Source organism: Neopsephotus bourkii, unplaced genomic scaffold (assembly GCF_033783945.1).
Source record: "Neopsephotus bourkii isolate Nb327-2 ecotype Australia unplaced genomic scaffold, CSIRO-AGI_Nbou_v1 NB_324, whole genome shotgun sequence".
In the NCBI taxonomy this organism is placed as follows: Eukaryota; Metazoa; Chordata; class Aves; order Psittaciformes; family Psittacidae; genus Neopsephotus; species Neopsephotus bourkii.
In genome coordinates, this window is record NW_026900832.1 from 208,078 (window position 1) to 233,341 (window position 25,264).

General features: G+C 48.1%; 2 protein-coding genes across 5 annotated transcripts in view; both read left to right on the forward strand.

Annotated features, from left to right (window-relative positions):
- Window positions 1-10,332: 10,332 nt before the first annotated feature.
- LOC133209271 (uncharacterized) lies at window positions 10,333-13,412 on the forward strand. Its single transcript, XM_061347795.1, has 3 exons — window positions 10,333-10,973; window positions 11,949-13,356; window positions 13,406-13,412. The coding sequence occupies exons 2-3, from the start codon at window positions 12,017-12,019 to the stop codon at window positions 13,410-13,412; spliced, it is 1,347 nt and encodes a 448-aa protein (XP_061203779.1). The 5' UTR covers window positions 10,333-10,973; window positions 11,949-12,016.
- Window positions 13,357-25,264, forward strand: part of ARHGEF9 (Cdc42 guanine nucleotide exchange factor 9) — a 163,700-nt gene continuing 151,792 nt past the window's right edge. For all 4 annotated transcript variants that reach the window (XM_061347747.1, XM_061347749.1, XM_061347748.1 and 1 more), the window contains exons 1-3: window positions 13,357-14,632; window positions 21,051-21,198; window positions 23,759-23,868. In XM_061347747.1, the coding sequence (XP_061203731.1) occupies window positions 13,412-14,632; window positions 21,051-21,198; window positions 23,759-23,868 (1,479 nt within the window). In that variant the 5' untranslated portion in view covers window positions 13,357-13,411. The remainder of the gene's footprint in view (window positions 14,633-21,050; window positions 21,199-23,758; window positions 23,869-25,264) is intronic.

Here is a 25,264-nt window from a genome sequence, read left to right on the forward strand (position 1 = left end):
AAAACTAGATGTTGTCTGGATGTGTTCCCAAACTGTGCTTTAAGGAAGGGGTGAAGATGTAGGTGCACTGGGCTCATCCTTGGAGATGGAGAGATGTGCCTTCAGAGGGAATGCAATGGGCACTTTAAAGGTGACTGGTTCTGTCTTTTCCTGCTTATAGTTTTTGTTTAGTCCCTTGCCACCCATAGCAATAAATTCACTTGCTGTTGAAAAGGAGTTATTGGAGGCACTCAACAGAATATAGAAAAGGGTGAAATAAAAAGATGCCCAATACTTGGAACATAATCTCCAGCTCCATGTAGAAAAGGTTCAGGCTTTGTTCTATAAGTGGTGATAAGGGGAAACTTCAGCTGCTCCTGCTCAGCTGGGTATTTTAACCCTAAAAATGAGTAAGTGTACTGTTCAGGAGGGCAAGGTGGGAAGGCAGAGGAGACATCACATGTGTGCATAGCCCTATCCTGATGGCGGGTGTGTGGTGGGGGCACAGCCAAAAGATGAAAGAACTCATCAGTAATGATGCTGATTGAATTCGATGTGGCTTCCCTGTGTTCCAAGCCGGCTCCTGCCCTGTTGCCCAGTGGAGTGTGGCTGGCTTGAGCGGGTCCCCAGCGTGTGAGGAATGTGAGCTGACAGCCCCTTTTGAAGGGTAAAGCCACATCAGGCAGAGTGTGCAGCGGTCCAGACAGGGGATGTGCTCATGATGCTCATTTGGTTTAGTATCCGTTTTGGGTCAGCAGGGCAGGCTTCCACTGACAAACTAAAGTTTGGAAGTGTTGGGTTATAAGATGTGCATGTGAGGACCAGCTCTGGCTGAGCTGAACTGGGGGAATGCAGGGTAACACCTACAGCAGCAGCAGCATTGTTCCAGACATCACCTGCTGATGGTTCCTTCAGAGCAACCACTCTGTGTGCCAGCCAGGGCTGATTGTGTGGTCTCAGCTACTGTGTGAGGGCTCTGGGTGCAAATAAGGGTGATTTTGTTGTTGTTGCTAGTGAGGGGGGAAGGCGGGAGAGAGGTGTCTGCATGGCCAGGAGGCACCTCTAAAATCTCTGTACATCTCTGGGGTGAGAGCCTCAGCCGGAGAGCAGGCACCCAGCAGTCATGGTGCTTTTCTGCAAAGATTAGGTTTTCACATACCTATAGGCAATGTCTTCCCAAGCTGGGTATCCTGGAACACAGCAGTAGGTGTCATTGGCCTGTTTGAAACTTCAAACCTCCATATACCCAGAAATTGGGTTGGATTTTGCTCAAAAGCATTGCAGAAGACTCTTAAAACAGTTGTTTGCTCTTGAAGACAGATACTTTACGCCTGATACCCTGGGTTCCAATCTGAGGCTTGCCACCCATTTCAGGGCACAGTAAGGCTATACCTCACCTTTGCTTGGTGAGTTACGTTTTCTATGACATTATGATGAATGTATAGCAACCGTCAGTCCTGTGCCGTTGTGTCTGTGTTGGAAGGAGGTGTTGGTTGATGTGGTTTGCTGTGCTATGAAACAAGGCTGTGAAGCAGGTTTGTTCTCAGCAGCCTGCTCATGAAAGCTGGGAGCAGCACTCCAGTCTGCGTCATTGCCTTTCCATTTCCCTCCTTTGACGTGAGGTTTGATGAAGAAATCTGAAAGAGCTGATGGTTCCTGTGCAAACTGTTGTAAGGAAAAAGGGCAGGGAGGAAAGAAGTACAGGGGAAATCCCACCTATATAGCTGCCTAAAAAGAATAGGTCACTTGGGATCTGTCTGGAGGTAGAAGTAGGGTTTAGAGGGAGCAGGTAAGTACGTGTGAGATGCCCTTTGTCATCGCCAGGGCAATATAAGGGAGTTGCTGAGTAATACGCTGAAGTAATTCTTGGAAATGCTTGAGCAAAACCAGTTGCTGCATGTGCTCCCAGGCTTTGCATGGGAATCTGGGGCTGTCGTTGGCATGCAGCTCTTTGTTTCTGATCCTGAGCTGGATGCACTGAACATACATTAACACAGAATCACAGGCTGCAAGGTCCGTAACTATGGCAATAGAACTACAAATGTGACCTTCTGCACCTACTTTCAGTGCAGTTCTGGTGAGCTGCCCTGTAAGATGGCACTTATTTTTTCTAGTAGTAATTCTATGTCAAAGAGGAAATATAAATAAATTCCCCAGACAAAAGAAGCAAGGAAAAAATAATTCTTTCAAACATTTGAGCAGGAACAATAGGGTAGGATATGCACTCTCTGGGGATGGCTAATGGCTGAAACCGATAGGAGCACGGTGCCTGCCTTACTCCGCTTTGTAACTAGCACAAACCTTTGCTCAACTGAAGATTATTTATAGCAAATGTTATGGCAGAAGCATGTGTGACCTGTAGGCTCCCTGCTAGGGGAAGAGCTTTCCTGTACTGTCTCTGGGATACAATAGACAATTATTTAGACACTCTCTTTGTCTCAAGATATAAACAATTAAATGCTGGCTACTGCCTTCTATTCTCCGGCTCAGGCTATGGGCAGCCATGCTTTGTTACTGAAGGATTTTGGGGGAAGGAAGGGATTTTTAAGGGTTTGATGGTGGAGAAATGTCCCGGCTATAAAGCTCCTGAGGCATCCCTCCTAAATTGACTATTTGGGAATGCAGAGTAATGTCACGAGCATCATGAAGTCATTGCATCCCAGCATCCTCATGAAGGACAGCAGCCAGCAGCTTGATGTTGTTCAGCTGACAGTAATGGGGTGTGTATGGGTGTAGACCCCTGAATCTGCCTGTACTGTTGCAGTTTAGCTCATTGCTGTGGTATTGGAGTACCTACAACTGCTACTGGATAGTAATGAAATGTTCTTACATATAATTACTTTCAACTGACTACTGAACAGCTTAAAAAACGACATGTAACAGCAGATATTTCTCTATCACAGTGGTGACAGTTGGTGCCAAGTACCTGAGAAGATTGGGGAAACAGCTATTGTGCCTCAAAACATAACCTGGGTCTGAAAGATGGCTGTGTTTTCAAGCTCCCCCTTTTTGTTGGGAGTCCTTGTGCATTCTGGGTGTCAGTAGCAGAGTCTCCTTTGGGATCTGTTTGATCCTCACCTTGGCTTTATTTTCTGCATAGCGAAAGAGTTTAGACCTGCAAAAAAGGGCTTATGAAAATGTGCAGGAGTGTGCAGAGGTTAATGCTACCACAGCCACAATGCCGGTTAAATGGGTAAAGGGTGGCTTCTCATCTGCAATTCATGGGTCAGCTGTGGGAGTCTGGAGAAATATTTAGCTACAGGTACAATGCTAAAGCCTTCTGTGTGCAGAAGCCTTGCTCAGAAATTCAGCTTCAGGAGGAGCTAATCTATTACATCTTCATCTTTTGATTCCAGTTAACGCGGGCTTTTAAACCTCTGTTTTCTCCTTGACTTTCTCCAGCTTAACTCTGCATGAGGAGCTAGATGATGGTGCTCTCCCCTTTTCAACACAGGCACTGCATATATAAAGCTGTTGCTGGCTTGGCAGAAGGTATTAGGGCTCAGCAGGATGCAGAGCCAAGTGCTGGTACCCTGGTAAGCTGCCTGGCACCTCTCTGCGCTGTCCATCAGGCCCACAAAGCCCCGGGTGAGGAGCTGGTTCCTCCCCTGGCAGCACCAGTGCAAGTCCAGTTTATCTGAGAGATGCAGCTGAGCAACTCTGTCTTCCTTGGCCACAGGCAAAAAGATTCTCCTGCTCTAATTTCATTGTGTTTAGCCATTGCATAAACTCCAAAGCTCCCTGTAATGGGAAGGAAGTAATGTTTAAATTATACATGAGTGAACTGATTTACTCAAACCCAAGTTTTGAGTTCCGTCCTTTTGAATACAGGGATGGAGCTATCTGTCTGCGCATCCATCCGTCTGCCTGGTGAATATCGAATTAACAGAAACACAAAGCCATATCCAGTACTGTAAAAGCTTTGGCTTAAACCAGTGCAAACTGTGTGGGGCAGATGCGGGCTGCCACAGGGGAAGCAGTATGTTTACCTGCTGTTAACTGGTCTGGTTTTCCTCAGTGATGGAGTGCAGCCATTGCTGCAGATTCCCTTCTTCCGCTGGAAAGTCAGTGTTTCAGCAAGGTCTGTCTGCTCCACACTGGAAAGGGACTCAAACTGCTCTCTTCTGCCTCCTGCCCCTAATGAGGGGGGTTTAGCTTCCTGTGTAACCTGTTTTGCAGAGCATGTAAAACACTGGTTAAATTCTATGGTCACTTCCTATGGGCACTTGCTCAGCGCTCCTCCGGGAGCCCAGCACCGGAAAACCGTAACTGCTTTTGCTAATGGCCTGGAGATCCCTTTTGCAGATGTTTCACCTGAGTCTCTTCTCCATTTTCCTTCCACTTCTATTTAAAAGAAACTAATCTGCAATCATCAGCACTGCTGTGCCCGGCCGAAGCTCAGCAGCACACTGTCCTCTTGTCCCCTAAACAGAGGATGCTGCATTTTGTAGGGGCTGCAGCAATTCATGGTGAGGGTGGCTGAGGGTCTGCTGGGTGGGCAGGGGCTTGAGCCCTGCCTGCATCACCTTGTTGCGTGCTGTGAAGGCATGGATGTGGCTTTGGTCCTTTGGAGTGGCACTGAGTGAGGCTGAAACATGCGAGGAGACATAGAAAGGGGGACAAGTCATGATTCTCCCCCTATTTATTTGACCTAAATACACTGAAGTAACCGTACCCTCATGAAAGAGATAATTTCCTGACGCTGGAGAGCTTAACATCTGTTTCCTCCCATTTTTTTTCAGTGGTAGAACATGGTAACGGAAGAACTGGCGGGGTTTTCTTTCCTCTTGTTCTTTTGTATAGCAAGAGGCACCGCGTGCTTGGGCTAAATACGCTCCCCGAGAGCAGACAGGTTTCTCTCAAGGGTTATAAGATCATTTGTTCTCTATTTTCTCTCCTTCCTGCCTCCCCCCGCCCCTCCTGGAGAGGAGCGGATACACTGAAGCCCAGGCAGGACTTCCTTAGCTCAGCCATGCCTTCTGGCAGGCCACGCAGCGTGCCCTCTCCCCGTCACCCCCCTTCCCCGACAAACAATGGCCAAAGGCTCCTTCTTGTTTGTTATTTTGGATCCTGCAGAGGAAGAGCCGAATGGAAGATCGTGTCCCTGGGGGCCCTTGGTGCATTCCAGCCCTCGCTGCTGCTTTGCAAGGATGCTGGTGCCTTTGCTGTGCGTTCCCCAGGCCTTTAGCAGGAATCGGCAGCACCCTGTGATGCTAGGGGTGGCCAAGGGGTTCCGAAGCACATTTAGCACTGCTGAAAGGTGAGATAAGGGGGATGGAGACCTTGGAGGGGTGTCTGGAGTCATTGTTCTGCAGCAGGAGCAGATGCTGTCCTTAGGACATCCAGTGCAGCACAGGTCGCTGTTCCAAGAGCTTCTTTACCAGCTATTTCTGATGTGGCTTGAACTCCCTTCTGTGCTGCTGGTATCTCCTTTGCAGTCATGGTGTAGTGAGCCTCAGATTCTCTGTACCCCTGGCTCCAGGTTGACCTCAAGTTTCTCCAGGTGCTTTCTGCCAGAGGCTTTGTGGTGGAGAGCACATTTATCCCATGTGATCCTGTCTGTACTGCCCCAAGGGCAACCGCATTGCCAATTTCCTCTTTGATCCCTTCAAAGGCTTGTTGCTCCTCAGGGCCCCAGTCAAAATAGTTCTTTTGGGTCACTTCATAGAGGGGATTTAGGAGTTGACTGTAACCTGGAGTATGCATTCTTCAGAATTCCACAGTGCCTGGGGATTGCAGTATCATGGAATGGTTTGTGTTGGAAGGGACCTTAAAGCTCATTCAGTCCCAACCCCCTGCCATGGGCAGCGACACCTTTCACTAGACCAGGTTGTTCCAAGCCCCTGTGTCCAGCCTGGCTTTGAGCACTGCAAGGGATGGGGCAGCCACAGCTTCTCTGGGCACTGCCCTCATGGTAAAGAATTTTTTCTTCATAGCTAATCTAAAGCCATTCCCCTTGTCCTGTCCCTACAGGCCCTTGTCCCAAGCCCCTCTCCAGGTTTCCTGCAGCCCCTTTAGGCACTGGAGCTGCTCTGAGGTCTCCCCTTCAGGAGCCTTCTCTTCTCCAGGCTGACCCAGCCCAGCTCTCTCAGCCTGGCTCCAGAGCAGAGCTGCTCCAGCCCTTGCAGCATCTCTGTGGCCTCCTCTGCACTTGCTCCGAGAGCTCCATGTCCCTCTTGTCTTCTTGTCCCAGAGCTGGACACAGCCTGGGTCAGACCTTTCCTAACTGATGCTTCTTTGCTAGCTAGTCTCACTACCCTGTTGCCTTTGGTAGACTTGTGGATACCGTTGTTTTGCTGTGTCTGTGGATAACTCCTGTAAATTTACTCAGAGCCAGCTTGGAATAACAAGGCTGCCCAAGTAAAGCATCAGTCCCTGAGTAGTGGCTTGTGACAGCCCAGATTGCTTGGGCCTGATTCAGTGTCCTTTAAGTCTGTGAGAACTGCGAGCTTCGGTGGGTGTTACCTGGGCCTGTGCTGTTATTTTTGCTCTTGTACATGTCTGCTAAATCACACTTAAAAGGAGCAAAATTGCTGTTGCTCCCGCCTGTATCGTGCAAGAAAAGCCTTGTTGCCAAGGAAAAGTTATGCAATTATGAATGAGATAGAGAGTACCTCATTCTTCCTTAAAGATCTGGGTAGTGCAAAGGAATGGAAAGAATTTAGAGACAAATCATGGCCGTGGACACAATATTTGTGTAAAACACCCAGTACCATTTGCTTGGGAATTTGTGCAATTCTGACTTACTTGTCCTCCTTAGTGACCTGGAAAAGGGAGGAGACTTTTCAGAATGAAGGGCTGCTGCTTGTGTGAGAAGAACAAAAGGGCTCTGTGCAGCTCCTGTTAGTTGGAGCTGTGATTGATAGCTGTGGTTTTAGGGAACCATTTTCCAGGTGAGATGATGTGTGTTTGGTAAACCAAAGGCACCAGCCACAGCCAACTGAGGTGGCTGAGCCACCTTCTTTGGGCTCAAGGTAGTTCAGAGGATAGTGGAAGAGGTGTAAGGTAATTGCACTACCTCATGTTGTCGGTGGTTAATGTCCCCCCCACACAGATTGTAGCCTGTGAGGTGGTAACTTGCTACAGCTTGACATCAGCAAAGCACCTGAAGCTTGAAGAGGGGAAAAATAAAGGAGGTTTGCTGAATAGTGGTTTTCTGGCTAATATAGGTGGGTTTCTTCAAAACCTCCTCCTCCTGTGACCCAGAAAGACATTTTCAAAGCTGTTCTTCTCCGTACTCAGGTTTTATTTTGTCATTATGGGCCTTGCTGCCCCTGAGCCTGTGTGGTTTGGTTGATAAGGCGATCCTGCCCCTCTGCTCTCGTGAGACCTCACCTGGAGCATTGTGTGCAGTTCTGGTGTCCTCAGCATAAAAAGGACATGGAACTGTTGGAACAAGTCCAGAGGAGGCCACGAGGATGATCAGGGGCTGGAGCACCTCCTGTATGAAGACAGGCTGAGAAAGTTGGGGCTGTTCAGCCTGGAGAAGAGAAGGCTGCGTGGAGACCTCATAGCAGCCTTCCAGTATCTGAAGGGGGCCTATAGGGATGCTGGGGAGGGACTCTTCATTAGGGACTGTAGTGATAGGACAAGGGGTAACGGGCTCAAACTTAAACAGGGGAAGTTTAGATTGGATATAAGGAGGAAATTCTTTACTGTGAGGGTGGTGAGGCACTGGAATGGGTTGCCCAGGGAGGTTGTGAATGCTCCATCCCTGGCAGTGTTCAAGGCCAGGTTGGACAGAGCCTTGGGTGCCCTGGTTTAGTGTGAGGTGTCCCTGCCCATGGCAGACGGGTTGGAACTGGATGATCTTAAGGTCCTCTCCAACCCTAACTGTTCTGTGATTCCATGATAAGGCTGTCTTTTCTGTTTGGCTTATTCAGGCTTTCCCACAAGCATGCTGCTGCTGTTTGCTCAGTGGCAGACACTGCTTTCGGTGGCTGTATCAGTTGATAGATACAATGCAGTGTCAGCTCTTGGGCTGGATCTGGTTTAGGGGACTGTGCTGGGACTGCAGGCACTAACAAAGCTGCACTGCTGTGAGTTGGCTCCTGCCAAGGGCAGTGTGTGGTTTCAGTGTGTGCAGTCCCACAGGCTTAATTGGCATGGATTAGACAACAAGATGCTTTTCTCACATAAATATTTGTTAGCAGCTGGTCAAAAAGCCCGTGTCCTGTTACTCCATTCATCCATCAGGGAGAGCTTTGTCAAAGCAAATGTGATGGTTTCAAAGATCGGGAGAGGTTCAGGTGAAGCTGTGGCGGAAGGGAAGGCCACCAAGCACTGGTCTCCTGTCTGCTTTGGGTGCTCAGGGTTGGCTTTGTGATGGTGGCTCAGTTTGCATCTGATTTAAAGCTGCTTTTTAAGAGGAATTAAGATACATACATTTATTTGAAAGCCGCCCTTGCAACCCGTGTTTCTGGGTTGTGTTGCTTCTCTGGGGAAGGCCATAGGGAATGTGTCTGCTGTTATGGGCTCTATTTGCTTGACACATGAGCAACAGCCTCTGTTGTTAGCATCCATCCAAGGACTGCTCAGGCAAGCCTGTTGTCTTTGAATCTTCTTTCCTCATGCAGGATCCACCCAGCCACAAGCAATAAGCCATAAGGCTGGAAAGAGCAAACAAAAAGAGAGGGACCTTTTGTGATTTTTAGTCTTTTGCTGCCAGTTGGCTGCACAACTTGAAACTCCTCGGACAGGGCTTTTTCTTCACTTCAGATCCATTCAAATGCGTTACTCTTTTAATCGCGGTGGGGATGTCTGTGAAGAGCTTGCATGGCCACAGTGACAGCCCAGGGAATGGGGAACCGGTCTCCTCCTGGAGCATCAGATGCAGGAATACTCCTGCTAACCCCTGGTGTTCCCTACAGGGACACAGCTCCTGGGTGAAGCTGGGCTGCAGGGTTTCGGGCAGTGCTGGGGCCTGCGCAGGGAAGGTCTCGTTCCCAGTCTCCAGTGCAGCACGGACAGAAGGCAACAGGCTCAGGCAGCGGGCAAAGCTGAGCCAGGTGGGTGTGTGGAGGGCAACGGATGAGCTCCGTGCGGGTGCATGGGGGGAGGCATTGGTGCCGGCGGCCATTGTTGAGAGGTGGGGCCGCAGCACAGAGCAGGACGGGGCCCGCAGGCACTGGGAGTGCTGCCATGGAAATGTGTCTGCATGAGGGCAAAGGTGCCAGGGAGGAATGAGGAGGTAGAGGAAGGTGAGGAATGGTGCCGTGATCCCTGAGGTCAGTGGAGATGGCGGGAAGAGGTGCGGGAGCAGGGGGATGCTCCCTGATGGGAATGGCGGCCTGTGGAGGCCCACAGGATGAGGTTCTCCTGACGGGAATGGTGTGTGGAGCTCCCACAGGATGAGGTTCTCCTGACGGGAATGGTGTGTGGAGCTCCCACAGGATGAGGTTCTACTGACGGGAATGGTGTGTGGAGGCCCACAGGATGAGGTTCTACTGACGGGAATGGTGTGTGGAGATCCCACAGGATGAGGTTCTACTGACGGGAATGGTGTGTGGAGATCCCACAGGATGAGGTTCTCCTGACAGGAACGGTGTGTGGAGATCCCACAGGATGAGGTTCTCCTGACGGGAATGGTGTGTGGAGATCCCACAGGATGAGGTTCTCCTGACAGGAACGGTGTGTGGAGATCCCACAGGATGAGGTTCTCCTGACGGGAATGGTGTGTGGAGATCCCACAGGATTAGGTTCTCCTGACGGGAATGGTGTGTGGAGCTCCCACAGGCTGAGGTTCTCCTGACGGGAATGGTGTGTGGAGCTCCCACAGGATGAGGTTCTCCTGACGGGAATGGTGTGTGGAGCTCCCACAGGATGAGGTTCTCCTGACGGGAATGGTGTGTGTGGAGCTCCCACAGGATGAGGTTCTCCTGACGGGAATGGTGTGTGGAGCTCCCACAGGATGAGGTTCTCCTGACGGGAATGGTGTGTGGAGCTCCCACAGGATGAGGTTCTCCTGACAGGAATGGTGTGTGGAGCTCCCACAGGATGAGGTTCTCCTGACGGGAATGGTGTGTGGAGCTCCCACAGGATGAGGTTCTCCTGACAGGAAAGGTGTGTGGAGGCCCCACGCAGGAGCACGGATAAATCATGAGGAGCAAGGAGCAGCAGAGAGGACCTGTTGTGTCATCATGGTCCATCTTCCAATTCCCCCTTCAGGGGAGGTAGAGCCATCAGCAGGGAAGGGGGGAAGTTGGGCCATGGAAAAGAGAGGGTGGATGGGGGGTGAGGTGTTGTGTTAGTTTTATTTCTGTTTCTCATTCTCTAAATCAGTTTAATGGGCAATGAATCACATTAATTTCCCCCCAGTCAAATCTGTTTTGCCTGTATCAGTAATTGGTGAGGGATCTCCATATCTTTATATCAATCCATGAGCTTTTTCATCTTGCTTTTCCCCCTTGTCCCGTCGGGGAGGGGAGTGATGGTGCAGTGAGGTGGGCATCCAGCGGCTGGCCATGGTCAACCCAGCACAGCAGCAGACATTCATTTTTGCTGCCCTCAGTACCATTGGTCCCAAAACCGCTTGGCACAACCCCTGTGTCATGGCTGTAGTGAAAGCCAGGTGATTGTTGCTCTGAAAAAGAGCAGGACAGTAGTTGCTTCTGTTAAAGTTTTCAACCTCACTTGGTTCCTTGATGCCTCTGCCATCCATAGAGGTCTCCTGGGTTATCGCTTGTTGAAGGTGGATGTGGTAGCAAGGTAGAAACAGAGGTTTATTTCCCTGAATGCAAGGCTGAGCCTTGCCTTGTCCGTGAGCTGTCCAGGGCAGTAGCTGCTGCACAGTCTTTGTTGTAGTGGAAATAGTGAGTTTAATGGTTTTGTTTGGGTTTGGTTTGTTTGGTTTTGTTGTTGTTGTTCGTGGGTTTTATAGATACGGCAACTGTTCACAGAGCAGTAAGAGTGAAAGGGACAAGAGCAGGAGTGAGCTTCATGCCTTTGTGCCGGAGTGCTGCAGTGTGACTGCCTGTCTCCTCCCTCAGCTCGGGGTAAAATGGAGGGGTTTTCCTTTGCCAAACCCGCTTCTCTGGGGCTGTGGTCCTCCTTGTTCCCACTCTTGCTTCCTTCTTCCTGCTGAAAGTAGGGTAGGGAATTTAACCATGTTTAGTGCCTGACATGTAGTTCTGCACGTTGTGAAGGTAGACAACAAACCCAGGACCAACTTACGAAGCTGAAGCAGCGAGACAGGAGGGAAGTATATCAGTGAAAGGAAAGCTTTAGGGTCTGTATGAGCTGCAGTTCAAATGTATTCCCACAAAGGGTTTGGGGTGATTTCCATTGCTGTTGGATATGGGCATTTGTACTTTTAATCCTGTTCACTTAAGTTGGAGATCACTTGAGAGGAATGTGTGTTTTGTGTAGTATTGAGCGGTGGCCAAGCAGCTTTCATTTAGCAGTCCAGTTCCAGTGAGGGATTCGTGTGCTGGTGCCACAGCTATAGTGGCTTGGCTATTGATGAGTTTTCTGATACTGTAGGATTTCAGGATTGCACTGGTTCCAGGAAGAGCCTCATCCTGACTTTTCTTTGAGTGCCTGCCTGAAGAGACTGAACTCTCTGGGAGTGCAGCACCAGTTCCTGGCAGATGAGGCTGGTGAAGATGACAGTGACATGCACAGGGACACTGTACTGTGATTTCTTCTTTTCCTCTCTGTCATGTATCTGATGTATTCAGAGCTCTAGTGATCTGCAAAAGGAAGATGTGATGTACGGTATCCTGTATGTACTTTCTGGTAACTTTATTAATGCAGAAAGTTTATTTATGCTTACTAAATCTTCAGTCATTTAAATCAGATTTAAGTTGGTTTAAAGTTTAAGTGGTTCGGGAGCAAAATTTCAGCCTCACTAAAATCAATGGCAAAACCGCCACTGGGATAAGATTTGACCTATGATGCTTTTAACAAATGTGTCTTCTAAAAACTCTTTCTGTTCCTAATTGCATTTATTTTGTTCTTTTTCCCTTAAGTCTTGTGAAGAAAACAATCTGAAGATAATGCATCTGTGACCCCTGATACCAGCTTGTGAGGCAGGGCGATGGAAGTTGTAGAGGGCCACCGGCATACTGGTCCCGTGGTAACTCCAAATGGATATGCCAACAAGGTTTTCCAAGCAAACATGGAGCAAGGGAGTACTGATGCCTTGGAGGTTTGTGGTGCTGAGCACTGCGCCTCCAATGATACCATCCCAAATGAACAGCAGGAGGCACCCAGGTATAAGAAGACAACCAAGGGCAACCGGATCTGGAATTTCTTTAGACGAAGGAAAGGACTCTCTACAAATAAAGAAAGACCCCAGTCTATGATCCTGCTGGGAGTTACCTCTGAGGTCTTAGAGTTGAAGAAACCATCTTTCATGGACAGGGTAAGGCCATCAAAAAAGGGAAGAGGCTCCAGAATGTCTAAGAATGTGGATTTGAGAGCATCTGGAGTCCAGGCTGCTTGTGACCCTGAGGAGGACCATCCTGCCAGTGGGCAGAGAGCTGTCTACAGGGTTAAGAAGCTGAATGACAGTCGGAGGCCTTCCCGCCACTCTTACGCGGGGTACATTGATGATCTGGACTCTTCTTTTGAAGACATAGAGCTGAATATCAGCGCTCCTGAAATTGATGGCAATGAAAGTAAATGTCTCAGGGATATTAATGTCAGGTTACACAGTGAAGATAATGATAGTAACTGCCATAGAATACCAGCTAGAAAGAGTGAGTCTTTGAATTGTGAAAACTTTCAGAGCCCTGCAATTACAGAAGGGGACAATCAAAAGAGTGGTACTGCGCTCCCCCAGGAGGGCAGAAAAGGAGGAAGCTCAGATGTCTGGAGCTATCTGAAAAGAATTTCATTAACTAGCAAAGATAATTCAAAGCTTCCAGATCAAAGGGCTGAAACCAGTTTCCAGAACATAGAAAATATAACTGATCATTCTACATCTTATTGTGACTTTGATACGAGATGTGAGGAGAATCTCAGCCAGAGGAAAAAGTCAAACAGTGCAACCAAAGCCACTCACTTTGGTGGTGTTGTGAGGTTCTTAACCAGCATGGCTGAGGCAGCTCAGAGGCTGCGAGGCTCCTCAAGGGCATTTTCACCTGATGAAAAAAGGCCTCAGCGGAGTTTCCGAGGCTGGAGGCAGGACGTTGCCCCCCACAAAGAGGTTTTGGTTATTGAGAATGAGAGCTCAAGGGCCTTCTGCACAGTGGGAGCGTGTCTGCAGTCCCCAGACTCAGGCACATGGGATAATCTGAGCTTTGAGAGTTTAGCGGGGAAGGAGCCAGCGCAGCATTGCAAAACCACAGAAGTGTTGAAAGACATTGGATCCTCTGCTCTGGGCAGCGAGAATGACAGATTTAATGAAACATCACTTTGTCCCTTTGGGCCAGGGCTTGCAGACAGCTCTTTCAGTGACCTAAATACTAAAGACCCCTCTGAGGATCTGATGGACTTTCCACAGACAACTTTGACTAAAGATGGTCAGGACTCAGGCAGTACTTCAGAGAAGACACAGGTCACGGGCAGGGATCTGCCACATTCTGAAGGTCTTCCTGTGAATAATCTGGATGCTGTGGACCTGGGCTGTTCACCTCCTGACTGTGATGTTTCCTCTGTAACTGGGGCTCTGATCCACGTTCCACAGCCAGCCCTGACTGAACTTGATGCTGAGGATGTGGCTGGTGCTCCAGTGGTTGCTGAAGACATGGATCCATCTGCAGTAGTGGCTGAGGAGCTTTCAAAGCCAGAACTGGATATACAGGACTTGAGAAACCCTAAGCTGCCTTTGCAAGACTTGTCTAGAGGTGAGCTGGGGATTCAAGACACTGGCAGTACTCTGGAGAAGACACAGGCCATGAGGAGGGACCTGCCACAGCCTCAAGGTCTTCCTGTGAATAATCTGGATGCTGCGGACCTGGACTGTTCTCCAGCTGCTGATGGTGACATTTCTTCAGAGACTGAGGCTCTGATCCACATTCCACAGCCAGACCTGACTGAACTTGATGCTGAGGATGTGGCTGGTGCTCCAGTCGTTGCTAAAGACATGGATCTGTCTCCAGCAGTGGCTCGGGAGCTTTCGGAGCCAGAACTGGATATACAGGATTTGAGAAACCCTAAGCTGCCTTTGCAAGACTTGTCTGGAAGTGAGCTGGGGGTTCAGGGCTCAGGCAGTACTCCAGAGGAGTCACAGGCTGTGGGCAAGGAAATTCCATGTTCTCAAGATCTTCCTGTGAATAATCTGGATGCTGTGGACTTGGACTGTTCTTCAGCTGCAGATGGTGACTTCTCTGCAATGACTGAGGCTCCGATCCACCTTCCACAGCCACAGCTGACTACAAAGGTCCAGGACTCAGGCAGTACTCCAGAGAAGATACAGGCTGTGGTCAGGGATCTGCCATGTTCTCAGGCTTTTCCTGTGGATGACCTGGATGCTGTGGGCCTGGGCTGTTCTGCAGTTACTGATGTGAACTTCTCTGTAGTGACTTTCTTGAAGTGCTCCACAGTTCCAGGTCCGGTTCCAGGGCAGAGCAGCTGCCGCCTGCGGAAGCGTGGAGCTGCTTCGTTTGCAGAGCAGAGCTCTGTGGAGCTCATGGAGTTCAATCAGTGCCAGCCCTTCCAAGTGCGCTTCTCCAGGATTGTCTCCTCTGGGCGCCTCAAGAATACAAAGGTATGAGTAACTTTTACTACAGTGTTTCAATAAGACCATACTGTGGTACTGTATGGAGATGATCTGCACTTGAAAGCATTTTTATATATCACTCATTGGGATTTTCAGTGAAGTAGGTGGTCATGTGAATGATGGCAGGAGACACAGCTTTTGGGTCAGTCCAAGAGGAGTCAGATCAGTGGCATATCCCTGAGCTATTAGTGTGAACCTCCAGAGTTGTGCCTCCTACAACCCTTTAGACATTTGTATCAGTGCTTCTAGAAGAGGGCTGTAATAGTTTATGTATTTCAGGTACTACCTTTAACCTTTGCCCTTTCTGCATTTAGTTAATTTGAAGTAGAAACTTGTGAGACAAGTGCTGTTGAAACATCTAGAGGTTTGAAGTGTACTATGGGTAGCTGGCATTCACCAGTCGCACTTTGGACCTTGTGTTCTCTTACCTAAAAAAAGCAGTAGGGGTGGTGGTTGTTGATCTTTATTGGGTGATGCCGGTTATAGCATAACATCTAGAACACATCCAGAAAAGCCCTCCCAAAGCTGATAGACTGCCCCATTAACTCTCATTCCACCACTGTAGCACCTGTACATGTATCTCTGTGAATGGAGCAGAAATCCCTGAGCAGTAGCAGTCTCATAGAATCATCATAGAATCACAGACTGGTTTGGGTTGGAAGGGACCTTAATGGTCACCCAGTCCCCTGCCACGGGCAGGGACACCTTCCACTAGACCAGGTTGCTGCAGCCCTGTCCAGCCCAGCCTTGAGTGCTGCCAGCTGTTCCAGGCTCATGTTGCTCCCTGCCAGTTGTGGAATCGATGAGGTTTGTCCACAAACCATGGTAGGACCCAGTGTGGAGCCCAGTTGGTTTCTGTTGGGTCCCTGCTGATTAGCTGAGGCTAAAATTATGATTTATTTTACTTTTCATTTGTTTTTAAGGTGCCAGGTAAGGAAATTGGACCAGTTTGTGAAAAAACTTTCTCCTTTCCTTTTGGGCTTGAAGAGCCCAGAGATGTTACAGAGGTGATGACATTGCTCCCTGTTGGAAAAGGGGTCACTGTAGCTTCGGAGCCAAGAGGGGAAGTGATTGAAAATTGGCAGCAGATTAGAAATGCTGGGAAAAAAAAATCTGAACTTGTGACTCCAGCTAAAACAGGCAGAGCCATTGTTAGTTATTCCTGGATTTGTTTTTCTGCTTCGTTTTGTGTAATGCAAAAGGATAAAGACAGCTTGCAGTGTAATTCCAGGCACTTATGGAGTGGGGTGGATAGTGGTTAGTCACTTCTTGTGGTCTCCTGAAGAAATGTTTAGGAGGAGCTTGAATGAGAGGGCTGTGGTTTGATATCCCTTCACAGGGAGCAAGCTGAAAGCATTCTGGGCAGGAGCAAGATAAGAGAGGCACAAAAGGATTAATGAGAGCAGAGGAAAACATTGGCACTCTTTTCCCAGAGCAGCCACATCTCTGGTAGCTGAGGGCAATGGTTGCATGCCTGATGGCAGAGCTCTTGGGGCAAAATGTGAGCCATTTCCCAGGTCAGCTGTGTGACAGGAGATGGGGTAAGTTCCAGCTCAGCTGTCGCAGCTTACAAACATGACCAAGAAACTTAAATATGGTGCTTGAGATAACTGGACAGGAAACCTCCCCCGAGTTCCCGTTGAGTGTGGCGGGAGCAGGACAGCCTCCAGACTGCTGTGGCTTCCTCTCCAGGCAGGAGCAATGGGATGGAAGAGAAAGTGTACAGCTTGTAAACACCTCCTGCATCCCAGAAACTCAGAGTAGGGACGGAGAAATAGGCAGTGATCTGGTGGCAGCATCAAACCCAGAGCAGCCAAGAGAAATGCTAAAGGAGGGATGCTCTCGGATAGGAGCAGACCTGGACAGTCAGCAGCTCCAGTAACAAATGTCCTGGAATACCCAAGGGATTTGCCTGCCTATCTCTCATCAGGGAGTGGCACTTGGAAATGTTTTACCAAAAATAAACATGGAAGAGGAATAACTTCAGCCTGAGCGTGACAGTAGCAGTAAACTCCAGCCTCTTATTGTTTTAGGGCTAAATCCAGCTCTTTGCTGGCACTTGTTCCCTAGGACAGTTGCTGGCCCTGCTGCTTTAAGGGACTTGCATACTGATTTTAGCAGATCAGCAGATCTGTTTAGCTGTATTCTTCTGCAATTGATGTGGGGTTCTTTCTTTCCTAATCTTACCTTCTTAAATGTTAATGTCTTTGGGCAGGAGCTAACTGATGTTATAGAGTAAAAGCTCAATAGGATTTGATCTTAATGCTGTAAAGGAAATAATATTGCGGCAGCATTTAAGAACAGCTGTAAGAAGGTAGAAAATCACTTGTCAAACTGCCCCCCTGCCAAGTTGCTTTTAGACCCCATCCCAAATTTTCCTTTGTTTTGGGAACTTGTGAAAGAGTGCAGAAAATGTTCTGAAGAACTGACAGAAAGTAAAGGTCAAAATAGATTGTCAATAGGAAATGAATTACTGATTTCACCATTCAGTGCTGCAGCTCTGGAGTGTGAGTGCCTTCATTATTTTGAGATAGATGTGGGGAATGTACTGAGAGGTGACAGGGAGGTTTTGCTACATCCTAGACTGTTGTAAGCCATGAAAGTTTCCAGAACAAATGCCCCCACTGAAGTCAATTATCCTTGTCCCACCTCTAAAACCACCACAGCATCCCAAAAGGGAGAATGCTGCTGCAGAGAGTCAGGCATGCCCCCAAGATGTTGTATTTGACCACTTCCAGTAGCTTGTGGTGATGCTTGGGTGGAAGGAAGTTTTGATACCACACAGCCTACTTCGTGGTTCTGGCTTTTCCATCGGGGTTTCAAACCTCACCGTGTGTCCTTGGATAGGGTTTGTGGGGATTTGATACCTCCTTTGGGAACGACACGAGGAAAGGCTGCAAAATATGCATCTGAGTTCATATTTCAGGCATCAGTTTCGAGCTTGCAGGACCCAGAACCTGGTGCAGGGCTCCTGCTGGCAGAGATCCTCCTTGTGCAGGGGCACGCACTGGGGCTGAGCACTGCAGAGCGCTTGGGTTGTGTCAGTCTTGCCGTGAAGGAGCAGAGGGTTTTCACTGCAGTCTTTCTGTGCCCTCTGCTGGCTTATTTGTGAAATAAGAGTTTATTTTATAAATAATAGAAGTTATTTTATAACTCTACCCCAGCTGAAACCAGGACAGTTTTTCCATAGGATTTTGAATTTTATCTCTGGAAGATTTACAGGCTGCAGCTTGCTTCTGGCTATTGTGGCTCCACACAGACACCAGTTGGTTTTGTGCCGTCATTTCCTGGAGGAATTACCATTGCCAGAAGTGTGAAAATGAGATTTCTCCAGGCCTGTCAACCTGTGAAAGGGGTCTGTCCCATAGGATGAGGTGCCAGGCCCAGCAGGATGTTCAGTGTTCCCAGCCAGTGTGGTTGCAGAGAGGCTGTCTGATCAATGTCACTTCTCCGCACCACTGCAGATGGTTGCAGATGTCTTTCCTGAGCAGACATCCAGTTTGTTTCTCTGAGTCCCACACCAGAGCCAACCTGTGTGGGTGCCATAAAGGCTGTAACTCCTTGTTGTGGAGTGTGGTGATGCTGTGAGCAGCTCATGCTGCGTGTGCAGGTCCGGTGCTTCCACCCCATTACTGGGATTTAGGATTCTGTACAATAGCTGCACGCTGTGCTGCTCTGTGTGGGAAAATGAGACTCTCCCCGTGTGGTGGGTCCAACTGGAAGCACAGGATTACTCATTTGCCTGAGTGTGCACATGCCAGAGGATGCGTTTGCAGATTTGGCATCTGATAGCTGGGGCAGAGATCAGATCCTCCCACAGGTTGGGAGTTTTACTGCTGCAGCTGCAAGTGCCTTTGCGCAGGAGGAAGATACAGCAACATTCTTTTCTGTGTTTGATCAGAAGTTGCACGTGATGTGCAACAAGTTCCCACAGTGACCTTTAACTTGAGATTGGTTTATTGTCTCTCTGCTACAGAACATTTCAGGTGCAGCTGCAGAAATGGGGCTGCCGAGTCGATTTGTGTTTTCCCTTCCTGCACTGTTTAATAACGCTAACCAGGAAATGGGTATTGCTGAGAGTTGATCTTCAGAGCTCTCTTCATCTCCTGGTTATTAGCAGTAAATTGGGTTGGGTCTCAGCATGCTGCTGGTAGTTGTGCTTCCAAAAGTCTTCATAGTTCTTCCAAATAAAGAAATTGTACTTTACTTTTAAATCCTACTGCTGCCACTATACTCCTGTTTGTAGCGAGGTATGATTTAGTCACAGAAAGAAGATTCTGTGTATTTATGGCCTTTAATATGGTTATGTTTGACAATCATCTTATTTTTGGAGGAGACAAAGCTTCTACAGCCTGTCTCCAAGCTGTTCAGGTTTTTATATTTGTAATAACCATGAGGTGCTAGCAAAATCTTGAATTAAAGCCTATATTTAGTGCTATCCTTAGTGGGGTAGGGTTTTTTTTGGGAAACACGTTTTTAGCATTGTCAGAGAAAAGCAGGTTGAGTTTGCAAAGCTGATAGGCTTTACGTGTATATGTATATATAACCAGCCACAGAACACATGGATAATTCACATTTCCACGTGTTTTCCTCAAATACTTGTTGGGTCTTGCCTTTGTCTAGTTACCAGCCTTGAAGTTACAACAGGTCACCTCCTGCCATCCTTGGTGCCATCAGTGTAATAGTATGCTGCTGGCCTGTGTGCTAAAGCGACAGTGTGTCCAGAACTTCTCTGGGTGGAAGGTTTTGTTTGGCTTTTACCTGGTCAAAAGAAGCCTCACTGGGCACAGAGCTGGTGCTGGGAGCAGGGAATGGGAGATGAAGCTTTATTTTGTCTAGACTTCCCTTGTGCTGTTTGGGGTAACTACAGCCTGTCTGCTTTGTCTTCTACCTGTACATAAAGGTAATGGCACATCAGCTGGGGCTGCTGAAGTCTGAGGACAGATCCACTGACCCATAGGAGGCACTCAGCTATTACCAGGGCCATGGATGTATGACAACTCTAACTGAGGCTAGAAGCCTCCCAGTGAGGAGCACCTCCTCTTTTGTGCTCCTGACCTTTGTAAACTGATTTTTCTGCTGATTTCTTGACTCTAAGGTTACATACAAGACTTCCACAGTGACACATGTCACAGAGAATACGCTGAAAAGTAGGATTTTGGGTTGCAATTATTTTTTGTGAAGAAAATCCTATTTTGCAAAATATTGCTGTACAAGTTGTGTCTTTCAGCATCTGCCCCTCCTGAAATAGAATGATAAAAGTTGGGATCACCCAAAAGTGAGGGGAACTCCATAGTTGTTCTCCAGTTAGCTATAAATGCTAATTCCTGCTTTGGATTAATGTTACCAAACAGCAGCTGGGTGCATCTCCCCAGTCGCACCAGGGGGTGATGTAGGGTGGGTAGGAAATACCTCGAGAGAAAAGCAGTTGTGTTTGTACAGAGGGTTGATATTACAGATACTGGGTTGCAGGGGGGTCAGTGCATGTGTATTAGACCTTTGTTAGCAGGTAAGTGATGTAAGTCTTGTCTTTTGAAGGACATCTGTGGGTCTGGTATCTTCTTTTGCAGTTATGTGTTCCAGCAAAGTGATTCCACTCTATCTGCAGGTGAAGAGGCCTTTCTCTGTACCCTCCCAGTGACTCCAGTAGCACAGCAATAAGCAATGCTGTTACATTTATTCACCTCCTGCCATCTGTAGGCTTCTTTTTATGGATTTGTTAAAAAGCCTTGTATGACCTCTGGTAATACCGGGAGGGGAGTGTTTTGTTAAGGGTTTTGGGAATGAGAAAAATGACATCCTGTTACTAATTTAATTCACTTGTACATGGATCTTATTACCAGGAAGGCTGTTTTGCAGGAATTGTTCTGGATGGGTATCCCAGCTTTATTCTAAGAACTTGTAACTTTTATTTTTATAATAGTAGCATCAGATGCTATTATTACAGTGCTGCATGAGCACACACATAAACAGGCTGTTCTGAACCTCACCACTGCAAACTTACTACTCTGTGACTATGTCTTTCAAGTGCTGGTGATCTTTCTGAAGAGACCTCTTCCATTTTCCATTGCTTACTCACAAGTATCTTGAGCATGGCTCTGCGTGGAAACCAGTGGTGACTGATAGCTGTAACCTAGTGAAAGATTCAAAGCGTGGGTTTCCAGTTCAGAGTGCCCATTGAAGCAGACTTCTGGTGTCCAACCTCACTGTGCTGTGTTAAAGGTATGAGCCTCATGCAGTGGGAGTCAGGGCACCCCATCACCAGAGCTTTCCTACAGAAACAAGTAGTGGGTGCAGGTTGCAGTGAGGAGGTCTAAGGCATGTTGCACTGTAAATTGTATGTACTGTGATTGCTTTGTCTGAGGTTTGACACATATTGGTAATTCTCTGACCCTTTTCTTGCCAGCCCATATCTCATCCTTCTCAACCATCCCCACAAACACGACCCTTCAAAGTCCTCGTGGAGAGATGCCGCTCCGAGCCCCTGTCCCAGAGCACGCCGACGGGGCTGGACCAGCCAGGAGAACGCATGCAGCACTTGCTCAAAAGACGTGGTGAGTACCTTTGTGGTGCTTTGCTCCCAGGTTCGTGTGTTGGGCTCACTCAGAGCAAGCTGAAGGCAGTAAGGGTTGGGAAGTCAGAAATGCAGCTTGCATCTGTGCTCATTACAATCCGGGAGCCAGGTGAGGGAGCTCTGATAGCCACATGCTGAGGAGTTTCTTACTAACTAACAAGATGTATCTGTATTCAGAGTTCGATGACATAAAGCTATTTTCTCTCTATGTCTCTTAACACAATTCCTATAATTTGGTTACAAGAAGACAAACGGGGACATCAGGTGTAAAAGCTGTGCTGCAACTTGTGTGAGTTTTCATTTGGTAGTTTCTTCCTGGCTTTCTGCCCCTTTCCCAGCCTCTGTTGTGAGTACATGCCATTTGGAGGGGGCAAGAGATGATGGATACAGAGATCTCAACTAAAATCTGATGCTTGTTTGGAGACACGGCAAGAAGTGAGGGGTTTTTCTCCTCTGCTTGAGTACTCTTCCTGTTTAAGAAGGGATCTAATGAGCCAAAGACTATAATGAGCTATCCTCTGCACTTGTCCTGCTTAAACCAACACTAGAGAAAGCACTGCTGAAGGTATTTGCTGGAAGGGTCTTGTGTTGGCAGGTGAATATGCTGATGGTTGAATAGATGACATCATTTTTTGAACATCTAACTGAAGAGATTGATAATTAGAGTAAGGAAATTACTTCCTGAAAGGATACTGTGAACACCGCAAATTCAAGTGTGAGAGTGCTGCTGGAGTGTGCTGGCATTGCTCCGGAGCATGCTGGTGATCTGCACAGAGAATGGATGGTGGCAGCACATCAGGGATAAGAAGAGGGAGGAGAAGGCAAAGTGGCTGCCTCTTCAGTTGATGGCTCCTGTGTCAGGGTGCAGGTGTTTCTAGCACACAGGTAGTAATGCAGGCACCTCTTGGTGTGAGCATCACTGTGTTTGTTCCTGAGTGTTACTACGTGGGCACATTGCCTCTGGAGTCTGGGAGCAGCCTCTTGCTATAATCGGCTCTCAAGCTGCAGTTTGATTTTCTGCGAGTGCAGAAAGTGAAATGCTGTTGCTAAAAATACCATCAGGCTGCCTGCATCAGCATCACACTGAGGAAACGGGCCTCGGTGCAATCTCTCTCCCAGCAATGCTGGAAGAAAACCAGGATTGCTGCCCACCCAGCCATGGCAGGGCTGCAGCAGGGTCCTGGCCCTGCTCCATGCTGTGCTGCTGTCCTGGGCAGAACAGGTACTCACCTCTTTGATTTGGAGGTAGGGAGTGTGTAGTGTGTGTGTGTGTGTGCTGCCCCTGGAAGGTAAAGGTGACCTGAACCTCAGGAGCACAGGTGTGGATCTCCCTTTTCCCAAAGTCTGGCACCATTTACCTTTCGTTACCTGGTTTCAAACCCCTCAGGTCTGACCCAGTCTGAAACCTCTGCCTGCATTAGAGGTGCAGCAGGGAAAAGAAAATGAGCATTATCCATCTTCCAGGGAAGAATTCTAGAATTTGGCTGTTTTCTGTAGATGTCTTTCCCCATGAAGGGGTTGACAAGCTTCCAGGGGATGGGAACACCCGCACACCCGTGTGTGTGTGCATACAGAAGCACATCTAAGTGTGCTGCCTGGACCACGGCTACCTGCTGAGGGCTCAGCTCTGTTTCCTTCCTCCCAGCGGCTGTCATTCCAAGCTAGGGAACATGAGGAGTCTGATGGAGAAGGGATTAAAATCTACCCTTGCCAAATGTGGTAGGGAAAAATCCTGGTCTCTCACAGAATGGCATCTTCACCCCAAAAGGGAGGGAGAGAATGTGGTGCTGAAAATTTGGGTTGGTTAGAAAAGTAGAACTCATTTTTGAAAAGTGAGTTGCCAGCCCCTCTCCACTACTTGCCTCTCCTGCACGAGCTGGTTTGTACCTGGGTATGTTCCATCTGTGAGGACAGGCTGAGGTTTGGTGTCAGTGGTACAGCTTGCTTAAGGCTAGATCAGATTTGCATCTGTGAGGGACTGGCCTGAAATGCTGGGGTGAGAAGTAACCCAGTTTCTTTGAAAAACAGCTCTTATGGACTTTTCCATTTTTATTTCCTTCATAAATTCCAGGAGCTGTGTCTTTCTCAAGGCATTGTATCACATAGAACACAGTGTAGAGCTGGGGTTTCTGCAGGTCCAAACTGCAGAAGTGCTGTGAACAGTCATGTCCCAAGCAGCTATTGCGCTTTCAGTAGTGGTGCATGTAGAGGCTCTTGTGCCGCCTGGTGCTCATGGGAGGGCACCCTGACCTCCCACCCAGCTCGTGTGACCACTTCTGAACGTGGCTCTCAGTTTGTGCTGTGGTTTTGTAGTATCCAAGCTGCACTTTTCTTCTTGGATCCCAAGAGGACTGAATAAAGCACCTAAATACACTCCCTGCTCTCATTTTCTAAAGAAGAAGTTGAATGAGTCTCTTGCAAACAATTTTGTTTCTTTCATTGAAAAGAGCAGCCTCCGCCCCCAGCCTGAGCTGAAGCACAGCATTTCTCTTTTGTCATTCCCTTTTTTTCCCCCTTTCCTGTGGATTTTATCCTGGCAGCTGAGAACGAACAGGCTTCCAAGACCCTGAAGGTGCGCGGGAACTGCAGGAACGGAGGCCGTCGATGGAACCTCTTCAGGCCTGGAGCTGAGAAGCTAGAGATCAGTAGGGTAAGGTGGTGGTTGGCATATGCCTCTGCCTGCTTCGGGGGGAGCATTGACCTGCTGCATGTTTAGCCTTGGCAACTAACAGTGTGCTTTACTAACAGCTTCCTGGATCTGTGGTCCCTTCAGCCACAGATAGGGATTTCTTTGTTATTGGAGCTATTTTGTAGCAATACAGGAAGAGGTGTGTTACCCTTTTCCTGTTGGATTAGTTTCTTTTCAATGTATATTGGAGGTTCTATGGTCTAACAGAGGCATTGGGCCTCCCATTTCTTCATCTCAGCGTTCCTTGCAGGTGGAAAGAATTGTGACATTTCAGGTCACCTATAGATTTGCTTTGTGGTTTTGATGATTTTCCCTTTTTAACCACGTGTCCTTTGGATTTGGTGCCAAATTCATGGCCCTGATTCTTTCCTGAAGTGTTTTGCAAAGGTAGGCCCAATCTACTGTGCTTCTTTTTTTGTGAATGATGCTTCTAGCAGGGGAAGTAAAAGCTGTTATGGGCCTGGGCATGCCCATGTCTGTCTGGGGAAAATCAGAAAAGAAGGCAAAAATGGTACCATTTGTCTGATAGGTTTCCATGCTTGGATGTGGGAATTGCTTTCCATCTGTGCTATGCCATGTGTTTGAGGGCTGGAGACCTTGGTTATTCCATGGTCTTGTTTTGTATTTGTATCATTTGAGATACAAAACCATATCATCTGGTTTTACTGGTACCCGACAGTAAGCCTCTGGGTTGTCCAAAATCCATGGATTTGTGAGCTGGCAACTAGCATGACTCAGGGAGAGTTTTCTAGTGCATAGGGCAGAAGAGCTTTAGGCCTTGTTGTTCCTCCAGGGCAGGCAAACAAAGGATGATCTGGGAGCCAGGAATTTCCCTCATGGAATCAAGAGGGGGGAAGTGACCTTCTGCAGTTGCATCTCTGTGGCTCTTTCCCACCCCTTCCTTACTGGTTATTGTCCTTCCTCACCAATCCTGCATTGCATTCATTTTGCTGATACCTGATGAGCTGCTTTCCTAAGTGTGATTTCCAGGGAGGACCTGTCCTCTGTGTCTGCCTTTCCATCATAGAGCAGTAAGATGCCAGTAAATGAGACGGACTTCTCCAGCCTGCTTGTGTCGAGTGTTGGCTTGCAGGGAACACATGCAGGGATGGACCACTGCTATTCCAATTGCTTTTGACTCTCTGGAATGTCATCTTGCATCACTCCTGTTTTCTTTCTTGACCTTTTGTGGGCTGAGATGCAAGCCAGAGGTTAGCTAGACAAGGAGTTCAGCCTTTCCTTTTCTCTCCCTTTCCAAGGTCCTATCTTGCTTTCCAGATATAAACTGTTTCTACTCAGGAAGGCTGTTCTGGTTATAGAGGAGCCATATGTTCTTCAGCCTTCAGCTGTCCTTCAG